This window comes from Chlamydotis macqueenii, chromosome Z (genome assembly GCF_036417535.1).
Source record: "Chlamydotis macqueenii isolate bChlMac1 chromosome Z, bChlMac1.mat, whole genome shotgun sequence".
Lineage (NCBI taxonomy): Eukaryota > Metazoa > Chordata > Aves > Otidiformes > Otididae > Chlamydotis > Chlamydotis macqueenii.
This window is the reverse complement of record NC_141593.1, coordinates 58,958,753-58,975,926: the sequence shown is the minus strand read 5'-3', so window position 1 is coordinate 58,975,926 and position 17,174 is coordinate 58,958,753. Positions and strand designations below refer to the sequence as shown.

Genomic DNA, 17,174 nt, shown 5'->3' with positions numbered 1-17,174 from the left:
ACAGCTAAATGGAGTCGGTCACAAAAAATGTAACTACAAACTTCCTTGTACTACCTTGAATTAACCATTGGAACATATAGAGATGTTTGGATCTACTGTCAACTAGACAAATCCTGCCAGAGCGAGCTTATGCAGGTGTGATGAGGGTGCTTATCTTGACAACTTGTGCAGACTCTTTTTGCTGGAGGGACAGAGGCACCTTGAAGGTTCTACAAGACAAACTCTTGAAATAATTGCATGAAGTGGTAGCTGCACCACAGGATTACATATCTATCTTCAGAATGTCTAGAACACACAGTTCACGAACGTGCAAAGTTCCTACCTCTAAATTAAATTCCCCCTTCAGGGCAAGCTAAAATTCAAGTAAATTGAAATGAACATAAACAAGGAGAAGAAAGAATTTAGTGGTTTGGGATTGCTTTTTTACGTCTTACAGATTACATTTGATTTTGATTTGTTTTTCCCCTAAACCCAGTAAGATAAAAAAACATCCAAAGTTTAAAGGGACTCCTGCAATTTGTTTTTGATTACATGGGAGATTGCATGATAAATTAAGAACAGATGAAAATACAGTTAAGTGATCTTGAGTGTTTCAGTGAATTAAAATCCCTTATTCTCAAAGCAGAAATACCATAATAACATCCATGATCACTAAGAAAGAAGTTGGGACCAAGATACTAGTGAGGAAGGGTAAAAGAGAAGGGTATTCTAGTTTCCCCTTTTCCTATCTTTTTCCAGGAAAAGATTCAGAGTTCACTCTGAAAGGAGGAAAGAACAGGAAGGAGGTGTTGTCAAACTTTTCACCATTTTCCTGATAATCTTCTCTATACTCCATCAAAATCCAACATCCATTTGTCTCAGGTTATCAGTCTGGACTCTGGCCAGCTTACAGATAATGCTAGCAGTATGCCAGGCAGTCTCTCTGATCACCATCTAAATTTACTAAAATTGAGCTGTTATGAAAACTCCTTATGCCCTGTGCAGCCTTAAGAGACACTGGCAAATTGTCCTTTTCCTGTTCTGAATACCAAAGCAGCTCCTTATAATTACTTTCTTTTCTTCAGTTTTAAGGTCTACAACGCAGGATAAAGCACAAAAATACTGCTGGGAAAACAGACACAGAGCAAACAAAAATTAATAAATTAATCCAGAAAATATGAGTAAAATGCTCAATTTTTTAGATTGATGTGGCATCACAGAAAAGTTATGTGCTTTCTTACACAGTACTATAAACCACTACTTTACCACAAAGTTCTGTTATTCCTCATGTTGGAAACCATCCCTGACAAAGGCTTATCTATGTTAGAAAATTCCTGTAGTGAAGGCTACAGACTTCATTCACCGTCTCAAATACGCAGCAACCCTCACCGAATAATTTTAAGACTCATATTCCACTTTTACTACATTATTTTTCAATCAAGTTAGTCAAGTACATATGACAATACAAACTCACGGCTCTATACTAATCTTGTTTGGCAAATCTTAACATATGGAGTTTCTCTTCCCAAAATTCATCAGCAATTCTCACTTTAACTTCTTCTGTCTTTCTTAGGATACATTGACTACTTAAAATGTATCACAATAGATTATTTAAAAGTTACAGTATTAAGTTATAAAATAATACAGTATTCATGTTTTTAGATCTGAAGATACCAGAAAAAAACTCCATCAAATACCATCTTTGCAACAAACCTTATCAAAGCATCTCAGCTGACATCTCATTATAAATTAGTAAGAAAGAAAGGAAGAATATTACAAAGAAAATAACTTACAGCAACCTATATGATTATTAGAGTTCTTCATAGTACTAACATGTTCCAATAGTCTAATTTTTCTAAGCAGAATTTTTGAAAGTTACAAAAATCTTAGGCAGTACAGATTAAGTTGAGAGTTGTACTCTGCTCTTCCTGGAGTTGATTTGAATAATTTCTACTCCTTCAATGCAGGATCTAAAATTCACTGCATGATATTGCAATTATAGTAAGATTCATTTCACTCTATTGTAAAATAAAACATGCCTTTTTGGTGTGAAGTTCTCATTAGCTGTGTGGTAACACAGCATCTGAAATCTGCTCTTAGGCAGTGGAGACAGAAGAAGAAACTGGCAATGAAATACTATTTTTCTCGATTCAGCAGACTCACTGGAGTCAGAATCAGTAAGGAGACTTTACCCACTGTATTCTCTCCAGGTACTGTGGCAAGGTAAAGCTTGAGGTCATAAACCAAGTTTACAGGCTCTTATCTGAATAACAGCTTACTAATAAAACACAGTCCTCCACTGGATGCATTACACTTACACTGTGCATAAGATCAGCAAAAGCTCAATAAATTAGATGGTGTGGCTCACAGTGCAGAGAACTCTACAAGAAATTACACTGATTCTGGATCTCACATCATGTGCTCTCTGGCTCAAGACATCACACCTTGTGCCCAGGGAGCTGAGATTACTTGAGTCTCCATATCTAGAAACCAGCACACCTGACTTAACACATGAGTGCAGAGGGCATGCATGTACATGTTGTTCAGCCCCATCCTAAATTAAGAGTCTTAACAGAATGTGAAGAGTAGAAGTTTGCAATATGAAATCAGAAAATAGGAGCAAATGTAAGCGCACAGCAAAAGACAAATAAAAATTCAACTTCTATTAGGAACACAAAATGTATGCAAAAAATCAGCATATAAACGTATGGGTGTTGCGCTCCTCAAATTTTCTTTCTTTGTTACAGTCTTAATATTTTCAAACTGGAACCTACAGTTGTCATAGAGAAAGAGTCATAACTACCAAACTAAAAGACTGAACTCTATGTGAACTTCTCCATTAACAAAATGTTTTTTCTCAGTTCTTAGTCTACTAAAAATTCATAGAAAAAAGCTATGCCACTGTAAAATTCAGGTTAATTTTTATTATGTGGTAATTGAGAAGCCCTATAGCATTGGGCTCTTGCAAGGATCTCGGCAGTAGTTCTTTTTAGTTAATATTTCAATGTCATTTAGGTAAAAAGAATAAAATTAATTATTTGCAAGAGTGCTTTAAAGGTTATCACAAATTTATTCATCTTGCAATCACAAATCAACATTTTAAAACCATCTGCTTTGCTAAATTGCATTTTCACAGCAGCAAGCTCCCACAATTTCAGCCTTAAGTAAATAAGATTTTTCTTTAGATCTCTGTTAATCTACAAATATATAAAATCATAGAATGGTTAGGGTTGGAAGGGACCTTCAAAGGTCATCTAGTCCAACCCCCAATGTTTATAAGAAAAAAGGTTAAGGACTCATTGACTCAATTTCAAAGGCTATCTTGGCAATTTTGGGAAGGTAAAGGGAGAAGACCAAGAATAATTTACTTGGGAGTTCAAAAATAATTATTTTTATTTTTCAGTAACTTTCATTGTAAATTCTTGAATGGCAGTTTTACATTAAATTTTTATCAATTAGAAGAATAGCTTTAGAAAGCAGTAATAAATCTAAATTATACAATAAATAAATACTATTCTATACTATTCACAAAACAGAAGCACATGCTTCCCAAATATTGCTCTTTAGAATACTAATTAGGGGTTTATTATTAGTAGGTAGCCACTACAATTTCCTGAGATTTTTATCTCTGGTACGTGTGTTACAAAGAATAAAAAACAGTTGGTAGAATATGCTCCATTGTATTCGAAAAAACTAGTTATTATACATCTTTACTGGGGCAATAGAACCCTGCTTACCTGGAAAACAGGAGAACTCAGCTCTTTCAAAAATACACCAGTAGCTTTTTTCCTACATTAACATGCATGTTGTCTGATACTTGTTCTTAAAAATGTAATAATGAAGCTTATCTTATTATGGTCATGGGGCATATTTTATTAGACAACTATAAAATATGTTTTTGTTCAAATATTTGTTATGAGTCCTCAGAAGAAATTGTCTATCATCAGTTTACCGGAGTCTCTTGATACAAGAATCATGTGCAGCTTAATTTTAAAAAATCATTAAGACTCTTAGACTCTTACTCCTATGCTTTCAGTCTAGTGGATAAAGCATCCTAAGTTCATGTCATCATCAATGGTACCATCATAAAAATATGGTTACAGTAACAAAAAAAAAAAAGCAAGTTCTGTCTTTTCAGGCCTTCTCCTTTCTCAATTCAAAGGATTGTTTTTTTCATTAGATGTTGTCTGAGAAACTAGGAGGACTAGAGTAACCTCATCCTGACCAACTCTAGAAAAAGATGCCACATCCTGCTTACAGGATGTTCCTCCCCTCCCCACCTGCAGAGGTTCCTGCACAAAGATCTGCAGGACTATACTGAGAAGAGTCAGACTTGGCCCGTAACAATCAGCCACTGGCGGGGAGACAGGATGTATTTTTCCACATATATACCCCTTAAAAAGAATTTATATAATATAGATACATATTATATTAAGATATTTCTTGACAGGTGGTGGATTGCAAAAAAGATAATCAAGTCTTTCGGTATTGGAGTAATCTATGATGGATTGACACTGGGTGGACATATACAGTGAGATCAGTATGATCAACAGCAAGTAAGTGAACAGTAAGTACATGATGGTTCCTTTTCATTAACATGTATCATTTCTCATCTACCTTTTCACTTTGGCTAGGTATCCGCAACATGCTCTGCTGCCTTATTTATTATTTCAGTTAATCCTTGCTACGTTGCTCATCTTAAAATTTCCTTATCAATGTGTCTTACTTTAGGACACATCACTTGTTATTTCATTACATACACGAAGAAAAAGGATCTGTCTACAAAGAATAATTGTCTTTGACAATCTGATTTATTTCTGTGTTATCTGCTGGCAGCATTTGGGTTATTTTTGCTTGTAACAATGGATGCACAGATTCTTAAATATGCTTCTGCCACCTTCTCTATTGCTTTCACTGATGACTTTATCCAAATGCACAGTTTTTAATCCCATTTACATTTGCAACAAAGGAAAAAGGTTCCTCTGCAGAGACACTTTATGACAGAATCACTAACAAAGTGTTGAGTGCAAGTCAGTAAGCCTACCAGTCTTTCCTCTGCCAGCTACTTCAGATTTGGCATCCCTATTGTTTCTAGCTGATTTGGTCAGTCTCATGGCGTGCTAGTCAAGATGTAAAAGAATATGGCAAAACATGATGGCTTGAACATAGCAGACTGTTTATGAGGGCAGGCAAGCACAGAAGCTAGCTAGAGGACTCACAGATCAGCAAAACAGGATAAGAATGATGAAGTTCCTTTTGCAAATTCAAAGCCAGGACATAAAATAATTTTTTGATAGACTTGGACTGCAAAATAGGCATGAGAATTAGAGAAAGGTTCTCACTAATTACTCCTCAAATTGTATTAGTATGATTCAACAACTTGCCCTGGGCTCTGAAAACCCTGACCTAGAATGACAGAGGTGTTAAAAGATCAGGATTTACTTTGATCTTCCGAGGTGTCTAGAGCAACCAATTACCAAAGTATGCCTTAAAACCCAGGACACTACTTTTAGTCTCCATTTCAATAAAGTTAATCACATATACAAATATAATAATCTGATATAATGTAATTTAATAAAGGCAGAAAATTCCAATACGTCAAAGATTTCATCAGTGCTCTTGTACTAAAGTCAGTACTCAAGAATTATAAACAATCTAAGTCTTCATGAATGAAACAATTCTTAAAACAGCTTGCTGTATTATTTTGAAGACAAATTTAGTTATAGACAAAACATTGTTACATATCAAGCAGTACTAGAAGCTACCAAATCACATTTTCCAGCTGCTGAGAAAAATCAGCAAAGTAAAATTGCCCAAAAGCTGTTGTCATCTCAGCAATCTGAAGTTCTCTCTAGCCATTACTGAATAACATGAACTCAAGATTCCAAAACCAAATCAAGAGCAACCCATAAGCTGAACAATATATTTTGGTAAAGAAATAAACTTCTATATTACCAAAGATGACCCAAATCTGACTTACTAAAACTGGAACATTACCAAGCCATGAAGTCCCTTTAAATACAAGCACCTTAACATTTGGAATATAACTCCATTATTAAAGGAAATACCATTTAATATCTTGTCAGTAGGAAAATGAAGATAGAGCTGAGATACTTTTCAGCAAATTCTGTTGTCTTAAATGGCTACAGAAAAACTCACAACAGATTTCTGGTGCTCACTCCACTTCAAAGCTAGTAGAACCTAATATTTCCAAGATTTGCAACAGAGGTGATTTTTGAGATCAGTGACAAGAACACAGACAAAGACAAATAGAAAACAATACAATTGACGTTATAGAAACAGTATCTATGAAAATACGCTGAGAAAAGAAGGAAAAAAGTTACCTGGAACAAGTTCCATAACAATATAAATAGGCTGCCGCTGTGTGCAAACTCCTATGAGTTTTACAATATTAGGATGATCATACTGTTTCAGTATTCTGCAAAACACACAGGAGTTCATTATATTAATAAACTTAATTGTAAAAACTGATTAAGTATTATAGGAAAATATCTTAAATTCTTAATGCTATTTTAATTGAACATGTCATTACAGTTACCCTAAAGAAAAAAAAATCCACAGATCAATGGTCATTGGATTTGAAACAGAAGGCATGCTGATTCACCAATAAATCCAGATTGAACACTATATTAATCTTATTGTAATTTTACCATTTGTCTTCATAACATTTGTCTATATAACTGAAAAATGGCCTGACAGGTTTTCAGTTTCTCAAGAACCTTTGTAATTAAATAGCATGTCAGTTGTGGACTAGAAGTGAGCTACATCAAAAAAGAATGCACAGCATGCCTCTATACTTCCTTGCTGCACTTTTCAAATACACATTCATTCCAATTTTACTTTAAGAGATTAATTAATACAATAAGTTTTAGAAAAATGAAAGGACAGCAATTTCAATTTTGGGAATTAAATAAAAACATTTACATCTTCTTACACAATGCTTTAATAACAACATTTGCAGCCTAAAACAGCTTGCTATGATTCTTAAGTGAAATGAAGGGCAAGGAAGAATTCCACTGCAATACAGAGATCTCATAACTTAAATGTTTCTTCTACTACTTGCTGATTTAAAGCACTTCCTCTTTTTCCCTTTTTTTTTCCTAGGATCAAGAGTAAAATACTAACCTACCTGGTACACACATATTTAGTGAGAAATAACGCTTTTTTTTTTTTCCAGACAAGCAGAGATCCATTAGTGACAGACTGCTTAACAAATTAAACACCTCTGCAGTTCCCAAGTTACAAGCTGTTTAAAGTTATTAAATAGACATGGTGGCTGATCTTCTTTCTCTATATGTAGATAGCAACTTCTACTCCTCCATATTGATCGTACTATTTTGGTACTAAAAATGAAAACATTTGAAGCTGTATAGCAAGAGGCAGCAAGTTAATTTAAACAGGTATGAAATTATCTTACTACATCCCTCTACCCTGAAATCTCAGAACCTACCTATTTACATCAGCCTATATTCAGAATACTTAGCATTTTATCTTAGAATCATAGAATGGTTAGGGTTGGAAGGGACCTTTAAAGGTCATCTGGTCCAACTCTCCTGCAAGGAGCAGGGACATCTCCAACCAGATCAGGTTGCTCAGAGCCCCATCCAACCTGACCTTGAATGTTTCCAAGGATGGGGCATCCACCACTTCTCTGGGCAACCTGTTCCAGTGTTTCACCACCCTCAGTGTAAAAAATTTCTTCCTTATATATAATCTGAATCTACCCCCGCTCTGTTTCAAAACCATTACCCCTCGTTTTATTACAACAGGCCCTACTGAAGAGCTTTTCCCTGTCTTTCCTGTAGGCCCCCTTGAGGTACTGGAAGGCTGCTATAAGGTCTCCCCACAGCCTTCTTTTCTCCAGGCTGAACAGCCCCAGCTCTCTCAGCCTGTCCTCATAGGAGACATGCTGCAGCCCTCTGATCATCTTGGTGGCCCTCCTCTGGACCATTTTGTGGCATGACTGTCATGGGAAGTAAGTCTGCAACCACATGCTGCCTGACACAGCATAAAATATCTCTCTACTGGAGTGAACTCTTCTCACAAAGAAAAGTACTACATGGGGTCTATACAGTAACCTAGCCACATCTGATCAGCTCTATTAGTCATATGTGTAAGGTAGGATTTATGACTGGTATAATCATATTTAAACTAACAGCATCTTCCAGTCTTCTTATCCTAATTCTCATGGCACATCTCAGAAGTTCTAAATAGAAGCACTTAGAACAACAAAGTTGTGTTTTATAGGATGTAGTTTCAGCAAGTGCTTATGTTTAGATACAAAGCAGTTGTGGATTGTACTGAGGGAGAGAAAAGAAGTTTGACTACTGCTTCTTTGAAGGTCAGATTTTGTAAACCCATTCAGTAATAAAACCTGAAAAAACACCCCACAACAAGAATATTTCAATTAAATTTAGATAACCTACCTGGCTTCTGATAGAAATTTTATTTTCAGTTCCTGAGGAAGATCTTCTTTACAAGTTTTTACAGCAACAGGAGTTTTATCCTTTAAAGTTCCCTTATACACCTCACCAAAATTACCCTGAAATCAGGAGGAAAAAAAAAAAATCATCCTAAGTAAACAATCTTCACAAATCTCCAGAAAAATAATGCAGACAGTATGGAACTTCGAAATGTATTTATGAAGCCAAATGAGTTTTTCTTCCAGTATCTGCCCCTAACACAATGCAGTTCACACAGACATAGTACATCTATTATATGGAGACAGCATGTGAGTTCTACTTTGACCATGCTGGAAAGAGAAAAAAAATACATTAATCATGTAATTGCAATTTTCTCATAAAATCTCTTAGTAACTTCTAAAGTCAATAGACACTGATAGTAGTATGTTTTTTTTTTCTTATTCTTACTCCTGTAGTCTTTAATTTTCACACTACTGTATTTTATCAATACTATCTAACTCACACTCTGTAAGAGACCAAAATACATTAAAATAACATAAAAATTCTCACATATACAATAAAGAAAAAATGCAAAATGAGAAAAATGAAAACACTGAATATTGATTTTGATCATAAATTAAAATAATTGTAAATTGTATTGTCATGTCTGCCCTGAGAAAATCACGTGAGCCACAATTTTTTAAAAATCTAAGTTCAGCATTGAACCAATTCAGGTAAGGACAAGACTTTAGAAAGTAGCTCCTTTTATAATCAGGTTTTTTAGGTTTTCAACAACACATATTCAGAGTAAGTTGTTTATTTTTTTAGCTTTCATAAAATAAAACTGAAACAATAAAGACCATAGAATAATCTCCATCAGGTATATTTTTTTCTTAAACAAAAAGGAAAATTGAGACACAAATTGAAGGAAGAAATTGTGGAATATATAACAAAGCACTGGTATCAGTGAAAAAACCCAAGAGAAGAAAAAAAACCCAGAAACTGAAGAACTCATACTTTCGTATTTCCGAAAGAATAAATACAACTCAATTTTTAATCTACATCTGAAACATTTCCACGTGAATTCCACTTCTGTGTCTTGGTATCTGGGGCTGCACATGACTTCCAGCAAAACTCTGCTGGAAATGTTATCCTTTCTTTCCTGAGTGACAAAGATTTCATTACATCATGCATTTGAACACGGTATTGCCAAAGGAAGAAGACAGAAAAAGGAAACTGCTGCTACTAACAGGGAAAGAAATTTAAGCCAAAACACAGGTTTCCAGTATCATTTTACATACCCTAGGATAAGGAAGATATAGCTGGCAAGCAGGGCATAGGTTCTAAGACAGCAATCTGCCCTTCTAAAATAGCACTGCTAGGGGTGACAACACCACTTCTGATATCTAAAATGGCACCAGGTGCCCAAAGGTAAGCTGCTGAGGCACTCTCAACACACTTTTCCTCTAGCCTTCTGGTCAGAAGCATTTAACAGTGAAAGCTGAATTTACTTTAAAGAATACTTAAGTATTGAAAATGCTTTTTTTCTTTATTTAAAATAATTAATATTTATAACATATATTATTTTTAAAATAACATGTTCCTTTTGTTTAACTTTCTTTCATTTTGTGGGTTATTGTACAATTATACTGAGTAAACAGACGATTCACTCCTGAGGTGAAGGAAAATATCTTTCTTTTCTAAAGTTTGCATCCTCTTATGCATTAAGCTTTCATGATTTTTCCTCTCATCTTTTCCAGGCCACTCAAGATTTTATAGACCCTCAGATTTCTCACTTCCATGGTGAACAGCTGTACTTCATTTAACATTTTCTCATATGGATGCTGACAGTCCCACCATTCTTATCTTTTCTAGTTTGACTATATCTTTTTAGAGATGGATGCATAACAGATTTACACTGTGTTCCATTAAAGTTTTTATCTTATTCTGTATTTTTTAAAGAAATATCCTTCTATAATCACTTTTAAGCACTAAGTTGTCTTTACTGAATGTTAAAAATGCTATGTGCCAAAAATATGCAATGCACATGTAAATTTAGTTTACTAAATTAATCAATTTTCAGATTGCTTTAACTATTTTAACTCATCAAGATTAATTAATCTTTACTTTTTAGCAAGATAAAGTTTTTTTAATTCATGAAACATCTTTATTTTTCTCCCTTGGTATTATTCTGCTTAAGAATGTGAAGTTGTCACAGTACCTGTATTTTATGCAGATACAGCTCTGTCTACCAGTAGATACTTTTTGTCATCTTACACTGCCAGCGAGATTTTATCCTGGGTAACAGAATTTTCTGACAGTATTTAATTCCCCCATTTCTTGATCAGTTTATCAATTGATTTAGTTTGTCTCCTCATTTAAGCCTGTTTTTCATAGAATCATAGAATGGTTAGGGTTGGAAGGGACCTTCAAAGATCATCTAGTCCAACCCCCCTGCAAGGAGCAGGGACATCCCCAACTAGGCCAGGTTGCTCAGAGCCTCATCCAGCCTGGCCTTGAACGTTTCCAGAGATGGGGCCTCCACCACCTTTCTGGGCAGCCTGTTCCAGTGTTCTATAACTCGCATCGTAAAAAATTTTTTCCTAATATCCAATCTAAATCTACCCCCCTCTATTTTAAAACCATTACCTCTCGTCCTATCCCAACAGGCCCTACTAAACAGCCTTTCCCCATCTTTCTTGTAGGCCCCCTTGAGGTACTGGAAGACCGCTATCAGGTCTCCCCGGAGCCTCCTCTTCTGCAGGCTGAACAGCCCCAATTCTCTCAGCCTGTCCTCATAAGAGAGGTGCTCCAGCCCTTTTATCATCTTTGTGGCCCTCCTCTGGACCTTCTCCAACTGGTCCATGTCCTTCTTGTGCTGGGGGCTCCAGAACTGGACATAGTACTCCAGGTGGGGTCTCACCAGGGCAGAGTAGAGGGGGAGAATCACCTCCCTTGACCTGCTGGCCACGCTCCTCTTGATGCAGCCCAGGATGCGGTTGGCCTTATGGGCCGCAAGGGCGCATTGCCTGCTCATGTTAAGCTTCTCATCCACCAGCACTCCCAAGTCCTTCTCCTCAGGGCTGCTCTCAATCCATTCCCCGCCCAGCCTGTATTTGTGCCTGGGATTGCCATGACCCAGGTGCAGGACCTTGCACTTGGCCTGGTTGAACTTCATGAGGTTGGCACGGGCCCACCTCTCCAGCCTGTCAAGGTCCCTCTGGACGGCATCCCTCCCTTCCAGCATGTCGACAGCACCACACAACTTGGTGTCGTCGGCAAACTTGCTGAGGGTGCACTCTATCCCACTGTCCATGTCGCCGACAAAGATGCTGAACAGGGCCGGGCCCAGCACGGACCCCTGAGGGACGCCACTCGTGACCGGTCTCCACATGGACATTGAGCCGTTGACCACCACTCTCTGAGTGCGGCCATCCAGCCAACTCCTTATCCACCGAGTGGTCCGTCCATCAAACCCATGTCTCTCTAGTTTAGAGAGAAGGATGTCGTGCGGGACAGTGTCAAAAGCTTTGCACAAGTCCAGGTAGATGATGTCAGTTGCTCGTCCCTTGTCCACCAATGCCGTCACCCCGTCATAGAAGGCCACCAAATTGGTCAGGCACGATCTGCCCTTGGTGAAGCCATGTTGGCTGTCACCAACCACCTCCTTGCTCTCCATGTGCCTTAGCATGGTTTCTAGGAGAATCTGCTCCATGACCTTGCCAGGCACAGAGGTGAGGCTGACCGGCCTGTAGTTACCTGGGTCTTCCTTATTCCCCTTTTTAAAAATTGGGGTTATGTTCCCCCTCTTCCAGTCATCGGGGACCTCACCAGAACGCCACGACTTCTCAAATATGATGGCCAGTGGCTTGACAACTTCATCCGCCAGTTCCCTCAGGACCCGCGGATGGATCTCATCAGGACCCATCCACTTGTGCACCTTCAGGTTCCTTAGATGATCCCGAACCTGCTCTTCGAGTACAATGGGCAGTTCTTCATTCTTGCAGTCCCTGCTTGCACCTTCTACAGCTTGGGCGGTGGGACAGGAACTCTTGTCGGTGAAGACTGAGGCAAAAAAGTCATTGAGAACCTCAGCCTTCTCCATGTCCTGGGTAACCAGGACACCAGTTCCCTTCTGGAGGGGGCCTACATTTACCCTGGACTTTCTTTTGTCCCCTACGTACCTATAAAAGCTCTCTCTGTTACATTTTATATCCCTGGCCAGATTCAGTTCTGCCAGGGCTTTGGCCTTCCTTACCTTATCCCTGGCCACTCGCGCAGCCTCTTTGTAGTCCTCCCAGACTACCTGTCCCCACTTCCACCCTCTATAGGCTTCCTTTTTCACTTTCAGTTGGTCCAGGAGCTCCTTGCTCATCCACGCCGGCCTCCTGGCCTTTCTGCCCGACTTGTTTTTCATGGGGATGCACCTCTGCTGAGCTTGGAGGAGGTGCTCCTTGAATATGGACAAACTTTCCTGGGCCCCTCTTCCCTCCAGGGCCGCCTCCCATGGCACTTGGCCCATCAGGTCCCTGAAGAGGCCGAAGTCCGCCTTCCTGAAGTCTAGGGCAGAGAGCTTGCCGTGTATTTTCCTTGCTGCCCCGTGGATCTTGAACTCCACCATGTCATGGTCGCTGCAGCCAAGGCTGTCCTTTAGTTTCACATCCCCAACCAGTCCCTCCCTGTTGGTGAGCACAAGGTCGAGCATGGCACCCCTCCTTGTCAGCTCCTCTATCGCCTGCAGGAGGAAGTTGTCATCCACGCATTCCAGGAACCTCCTGGACTGCCTGTGCCCTCCCGTGTTGTCTCTCCAACAGATGTCAGGGTGGTTGAAGTCCTCCCCATGAGGACCAGGGCCTGTGACCGTGAGGCTGCTCCTATCTGCCTGTAGAGCACTTCATCTGCTCTGTCCTCCTGGCCAGGCGGCCTGTAACAGACCCCTACCGTGACGTCCCCTGTCCGTCCCCATCCTCTAATCTTGACCCATAAGCTCTCTGTCAGCTCCTCCTCCATCCCCAGGCAGAGCTCCACACACTCCAGCCGGTTGCTGACATAGAGAGCGACAGCCCCTCCTCGTCTCCCCTTCCTGTCTTTCCTAAAAAGCCTATACCCCTCCATGTAGACGCTCCAGTCATATGTGTCATCCCACCACGTCTCCGTGATGCCAATGAGGTCGTAGCCCTGCTCGTGTGCAAGCATCTCCAGCTCTTCCTGTTCATTCCCCATGCTGCGTGCATTGGTATAGAGACACTTCAGCTGGGCCCTCGACAAAGCCGACTTGCTGGCTGGAGCGACAGGGCTGCTATTGGACCGCAGTTTAGGTTTATTTGCATTTATCTGTGATCCCTCCTCAGCTTCTGGACCCTCAGTGCTGGCACTGGCGCCATGCTGACTGCAGTGGGCTGAACTGTGCTCCCCCTCCCCCAGCAACACTAGTTTAAAGCCCTCCGGACGAGCCTGGCAAGTCTTTGTCCAAGCACACTCTTCCCCCTCTTGGTTAGGTGCACGCCATCCGCCCCTAGCAGCCCGGGCTTCTCAATGCACACCCCATGGTCTAGATACCCAAAGCCCTGGCTGTAGCACCACTCCCTGAGCCACGAGTTAACCTGCCAGATACGTCTGGCCCTTTCAGGTCCCTGCCCTTCGACCGGGAGGATTGACGAGAAGACCACCTGCGCCCCAGAGCCTTTGACTGTTGAACCCAGAGCCCTGAAATCCCTTTTGATGTTTTTTAGACTGCTGCCAGCTGTGTCGCTGGCCCCCACATGAAACACCAGCAGTGGATAATAGTCTGTGGGCCGTATGAGGCTAGGTAGTCTCTCTGTGACATCCCTGATACGAGCCCCTGGGAGACAGCATACCTCCCGAGAGACCGCATCGGGGCGGCAGATGGGTGCCTCCGTACCTGTCAGGAGGGAGTCACCCACTACTACCACTCGTCTCTTTTTCTTGGTAGCGCTAGTTATTACATGAGCCGGGCGCGCTACCTCGCACGGCTCCCGTGCCTCCCCTGAGGTGCTGGGTCTCACTTCCTCAGTCTGCAGAGCAGCAAAGCGGTTCTGTAGGGACACCTCAGGGTTCTGGGGAAGCTGCTTCTTCTTCCTCCTGCGCCTTGCCCTTGCAGCTTTCCATTCAGTGGCATCTTCTGCCTGCTTGCTTACGTCGTGTGTCACTGCGGGGCGGGGGGGTTGATTGGTTCACTGGGTGCTGCGGTTCCGGTGCAGCCTGTGCCTGGAACCAAGTATCCAGCCCCCTCTCCGCCTCCCTGATGTCCCGCAGCCTCCTGACCGCCTCCTGCAGCTCAGCCACTGCCGCAGGAGCTGCTGCACCTGGGCACACCTTCTGCAGCCAGGGCTGCCGCCTGCCCCTGCCCCGGGAGTAGGGTCCAGGCACTGCCTGCAGCCCGAGGTCTGCACCGCAGCCTCCCCCCTCGGCTGCTCCGTCTGCACGGAGGCATCGACTGCCGCAGGGGGTGCTGGTGCAGACCTTCCGGCCAGAGGTGCAGCCTTTGGGGAAATATTTTGGAACATTGTGTCCAAAGTGTCACTTGCAACTGTCTTTGTAGATGCAGAGATGCTAAAAATTGAAGTCAGATACAAGGCTTACCGGATTTTAAAGACTTATAGCTCCTAAGCAGAATCTGTGATACAAACTCTACAATCTACAAGAATTAATTCAATATATACATGATGGTGAAGTTACCTAACATTCAATAAAATATATAAAACAATAAACATTTATTTTAATAAATATTGATTTAATAATTTTCTTATATCAACTTTTATACATAAATTTGATACATAAATACATAAACACAAACCTGTTTATTTGTTTTTATTTATATTTTGCGACATTTTTTAAGACTACAAAAAGTAAAATATCGTGCTTTATAGAAATACAGTCTGCTTAAAAGCCTTCCAAAAGAGAGAAATACATATGCTAGTTAAACACTTTCAGCACACACATTATTTCACTTACCATTATGTGATTTACATTTATTTAAAGCACAATGCTGTCTTGTGTATTAAAGTAAAGGAATTTATACAGAAATTGCATACCATAGTAACTTAAAAGGAAAGGCAAACAGGAAATGTATAGGCTTACTGATTACTATTTACCTATTTAAATGTTATTTAGCTCACTTGATTACTTACTTTGCCCAGTAATTCTCCCAGTGTGACATCTTCATGATTGAGAACCCATTTCTTATCCTATGGAAACAAAAGGAAAGAAGAATTTTCAGTCTGTGCAGACATGTAAGATACAGTTCCTATAAGACACCTTTCAGTAGAAATGGAGATAAAGAAGCAATATATTCATACTGCTAAATCAAAACCATGCCAGGAAGTTTTAAATCTAAGAGTTTATAAAACTTACTGTACAATAAAATAGTGAAATATACCATATAGCAAGTTTCTATCACAAGATTAAGCCTACAACGTGACGGTATGTAGGTAGATAGACCATTATGCAAATTTTCACACAAGCTCTGGAAACTATATATAGTATCCCGTTTTTAACAATTACCTGAGTCAAAATCACATAAGAAAACTTCATTTTAGTATACAAAATAACTTATCGCTAGATCAAAAAACCATTTTGCTCCTCAGTGTACATGAAAAAGAACAGATTTTTCTATTTATTAACAAGAAACATATTTGCATCTCTTACATCTTCTGTGGTAGTTTGAAATACTACAGACAATGACTTGAAAAGACAACACAACAAATGCCAGTTAAGTATCTATCCAGTGCTGATGAGGAACACAGCAAATGCTCTGCAACAGCCTACAGACATATAAGAAACAATTACAAACCTCTTGCTACACAGACATATTTAATAAATACTAAGCTAAAATGTTAGAGTATAATATTTTAAGTCTAACCCATATTTACTACTTTTCCATTTTACTTCTCTGTTAGCACCTCATCTACTTATCACCTCACAAAGACTACTACTGCTTCTCATGTTAGTGGTAAATTCCTAAGCATTTTTTATTACTATTGAAGAAGACAAAATATCTAAATAAGCATATGTCAATTCATTAAATCATTTCTTGTTAAAGCTCACAGAAACCCAAGCCAAACATGCTGGCTTTGAAATACACCCAATATATCAGATTACCAGGTTTTCTGGACCATGGAGAGGACCTATAGTGATCCGGACTAGAAGACTGGTTTCCTCGAGACTGTTAGAGATCCACACAACAGCTGACCGAAGTGAGCTCAAGCCTGTGCTGTGCTGCACAATGCCCTTGGCTGCAGGACAGATTCAGACAGCACACTGCGACAGAGCTGGCAGGCAGCTCCGGCTAGGTACCAGTGATTATACTGCCTGCATGGCCTTGCCTTTATCTACAAGTGCTCCAAGAAGTTCTCATGTGTACATCCTTTCTGTATGCCAGCAGAAATAATGAACAGAGTTGTTTCCTTCTAAGAAAGTCCCATTGTGACAAGCCCGAACGACCAAAATGTAAGAATCTTTGCTACGGGCAGGTACTGCTCAGCGTGCTGCATGTGAATCTGTGGCCCACCCAATGCTACACCACTTAGGGCTCCCAACATCTGAAAAAAGGATGGAAAATTGCCTATACTATTCTCTCGTTACAGGGTTAGCTCTAATAGACATCATTTTAAATGATACTTTACAGACTCTGAGTTCCTTTCTTACCAGGATCATAACAGCACCTCCTGGTGCAAAATGGGATCCTTCCAATGTACATAAACACTTGATGGCAGGGAATGAAGAAAAGTGAGCCAGACTCTTCTCAGTGGT

At 40.0% G+C, this 17,174-nt stretch overlaps 1 protein-coding gene across 4 annotated transcripts in view; it reads right to left on the bottom strand.

Moving 5' to 3' along the window:
• The window catches only part of FER (FER tyrosine kinase), a 180,661-nt gene that overhangs the window by 52,728 nt on the left and 110,759 nt on the right, over positions 1 to 17,174 (bottom strand). For all 4 annotated transcript variants that reach the window (XM_086770908.1, XM_086770909.1, XM_086770911.1 and 1 more), the window contains 3 exons: positions 15,554 to 15,610; positions 8,427 to 8,542; positions 6,324 to 6,418 (listed from right to left, as the gene is read on the bottom strand). In XM_086770908.1, the coding sequence (XP_086627034.1) occupies positions 6,324 to 6,418; positions 8,427 to 8,542; positions 15,554 to 15,610 (268 nt within the window). The remainder of the gene's footprint in view (positions 1 to 6,323; positions 6,419 to 8,426; positions 8,543 to 15,553; positions 15,611 to 17,174) is intronic.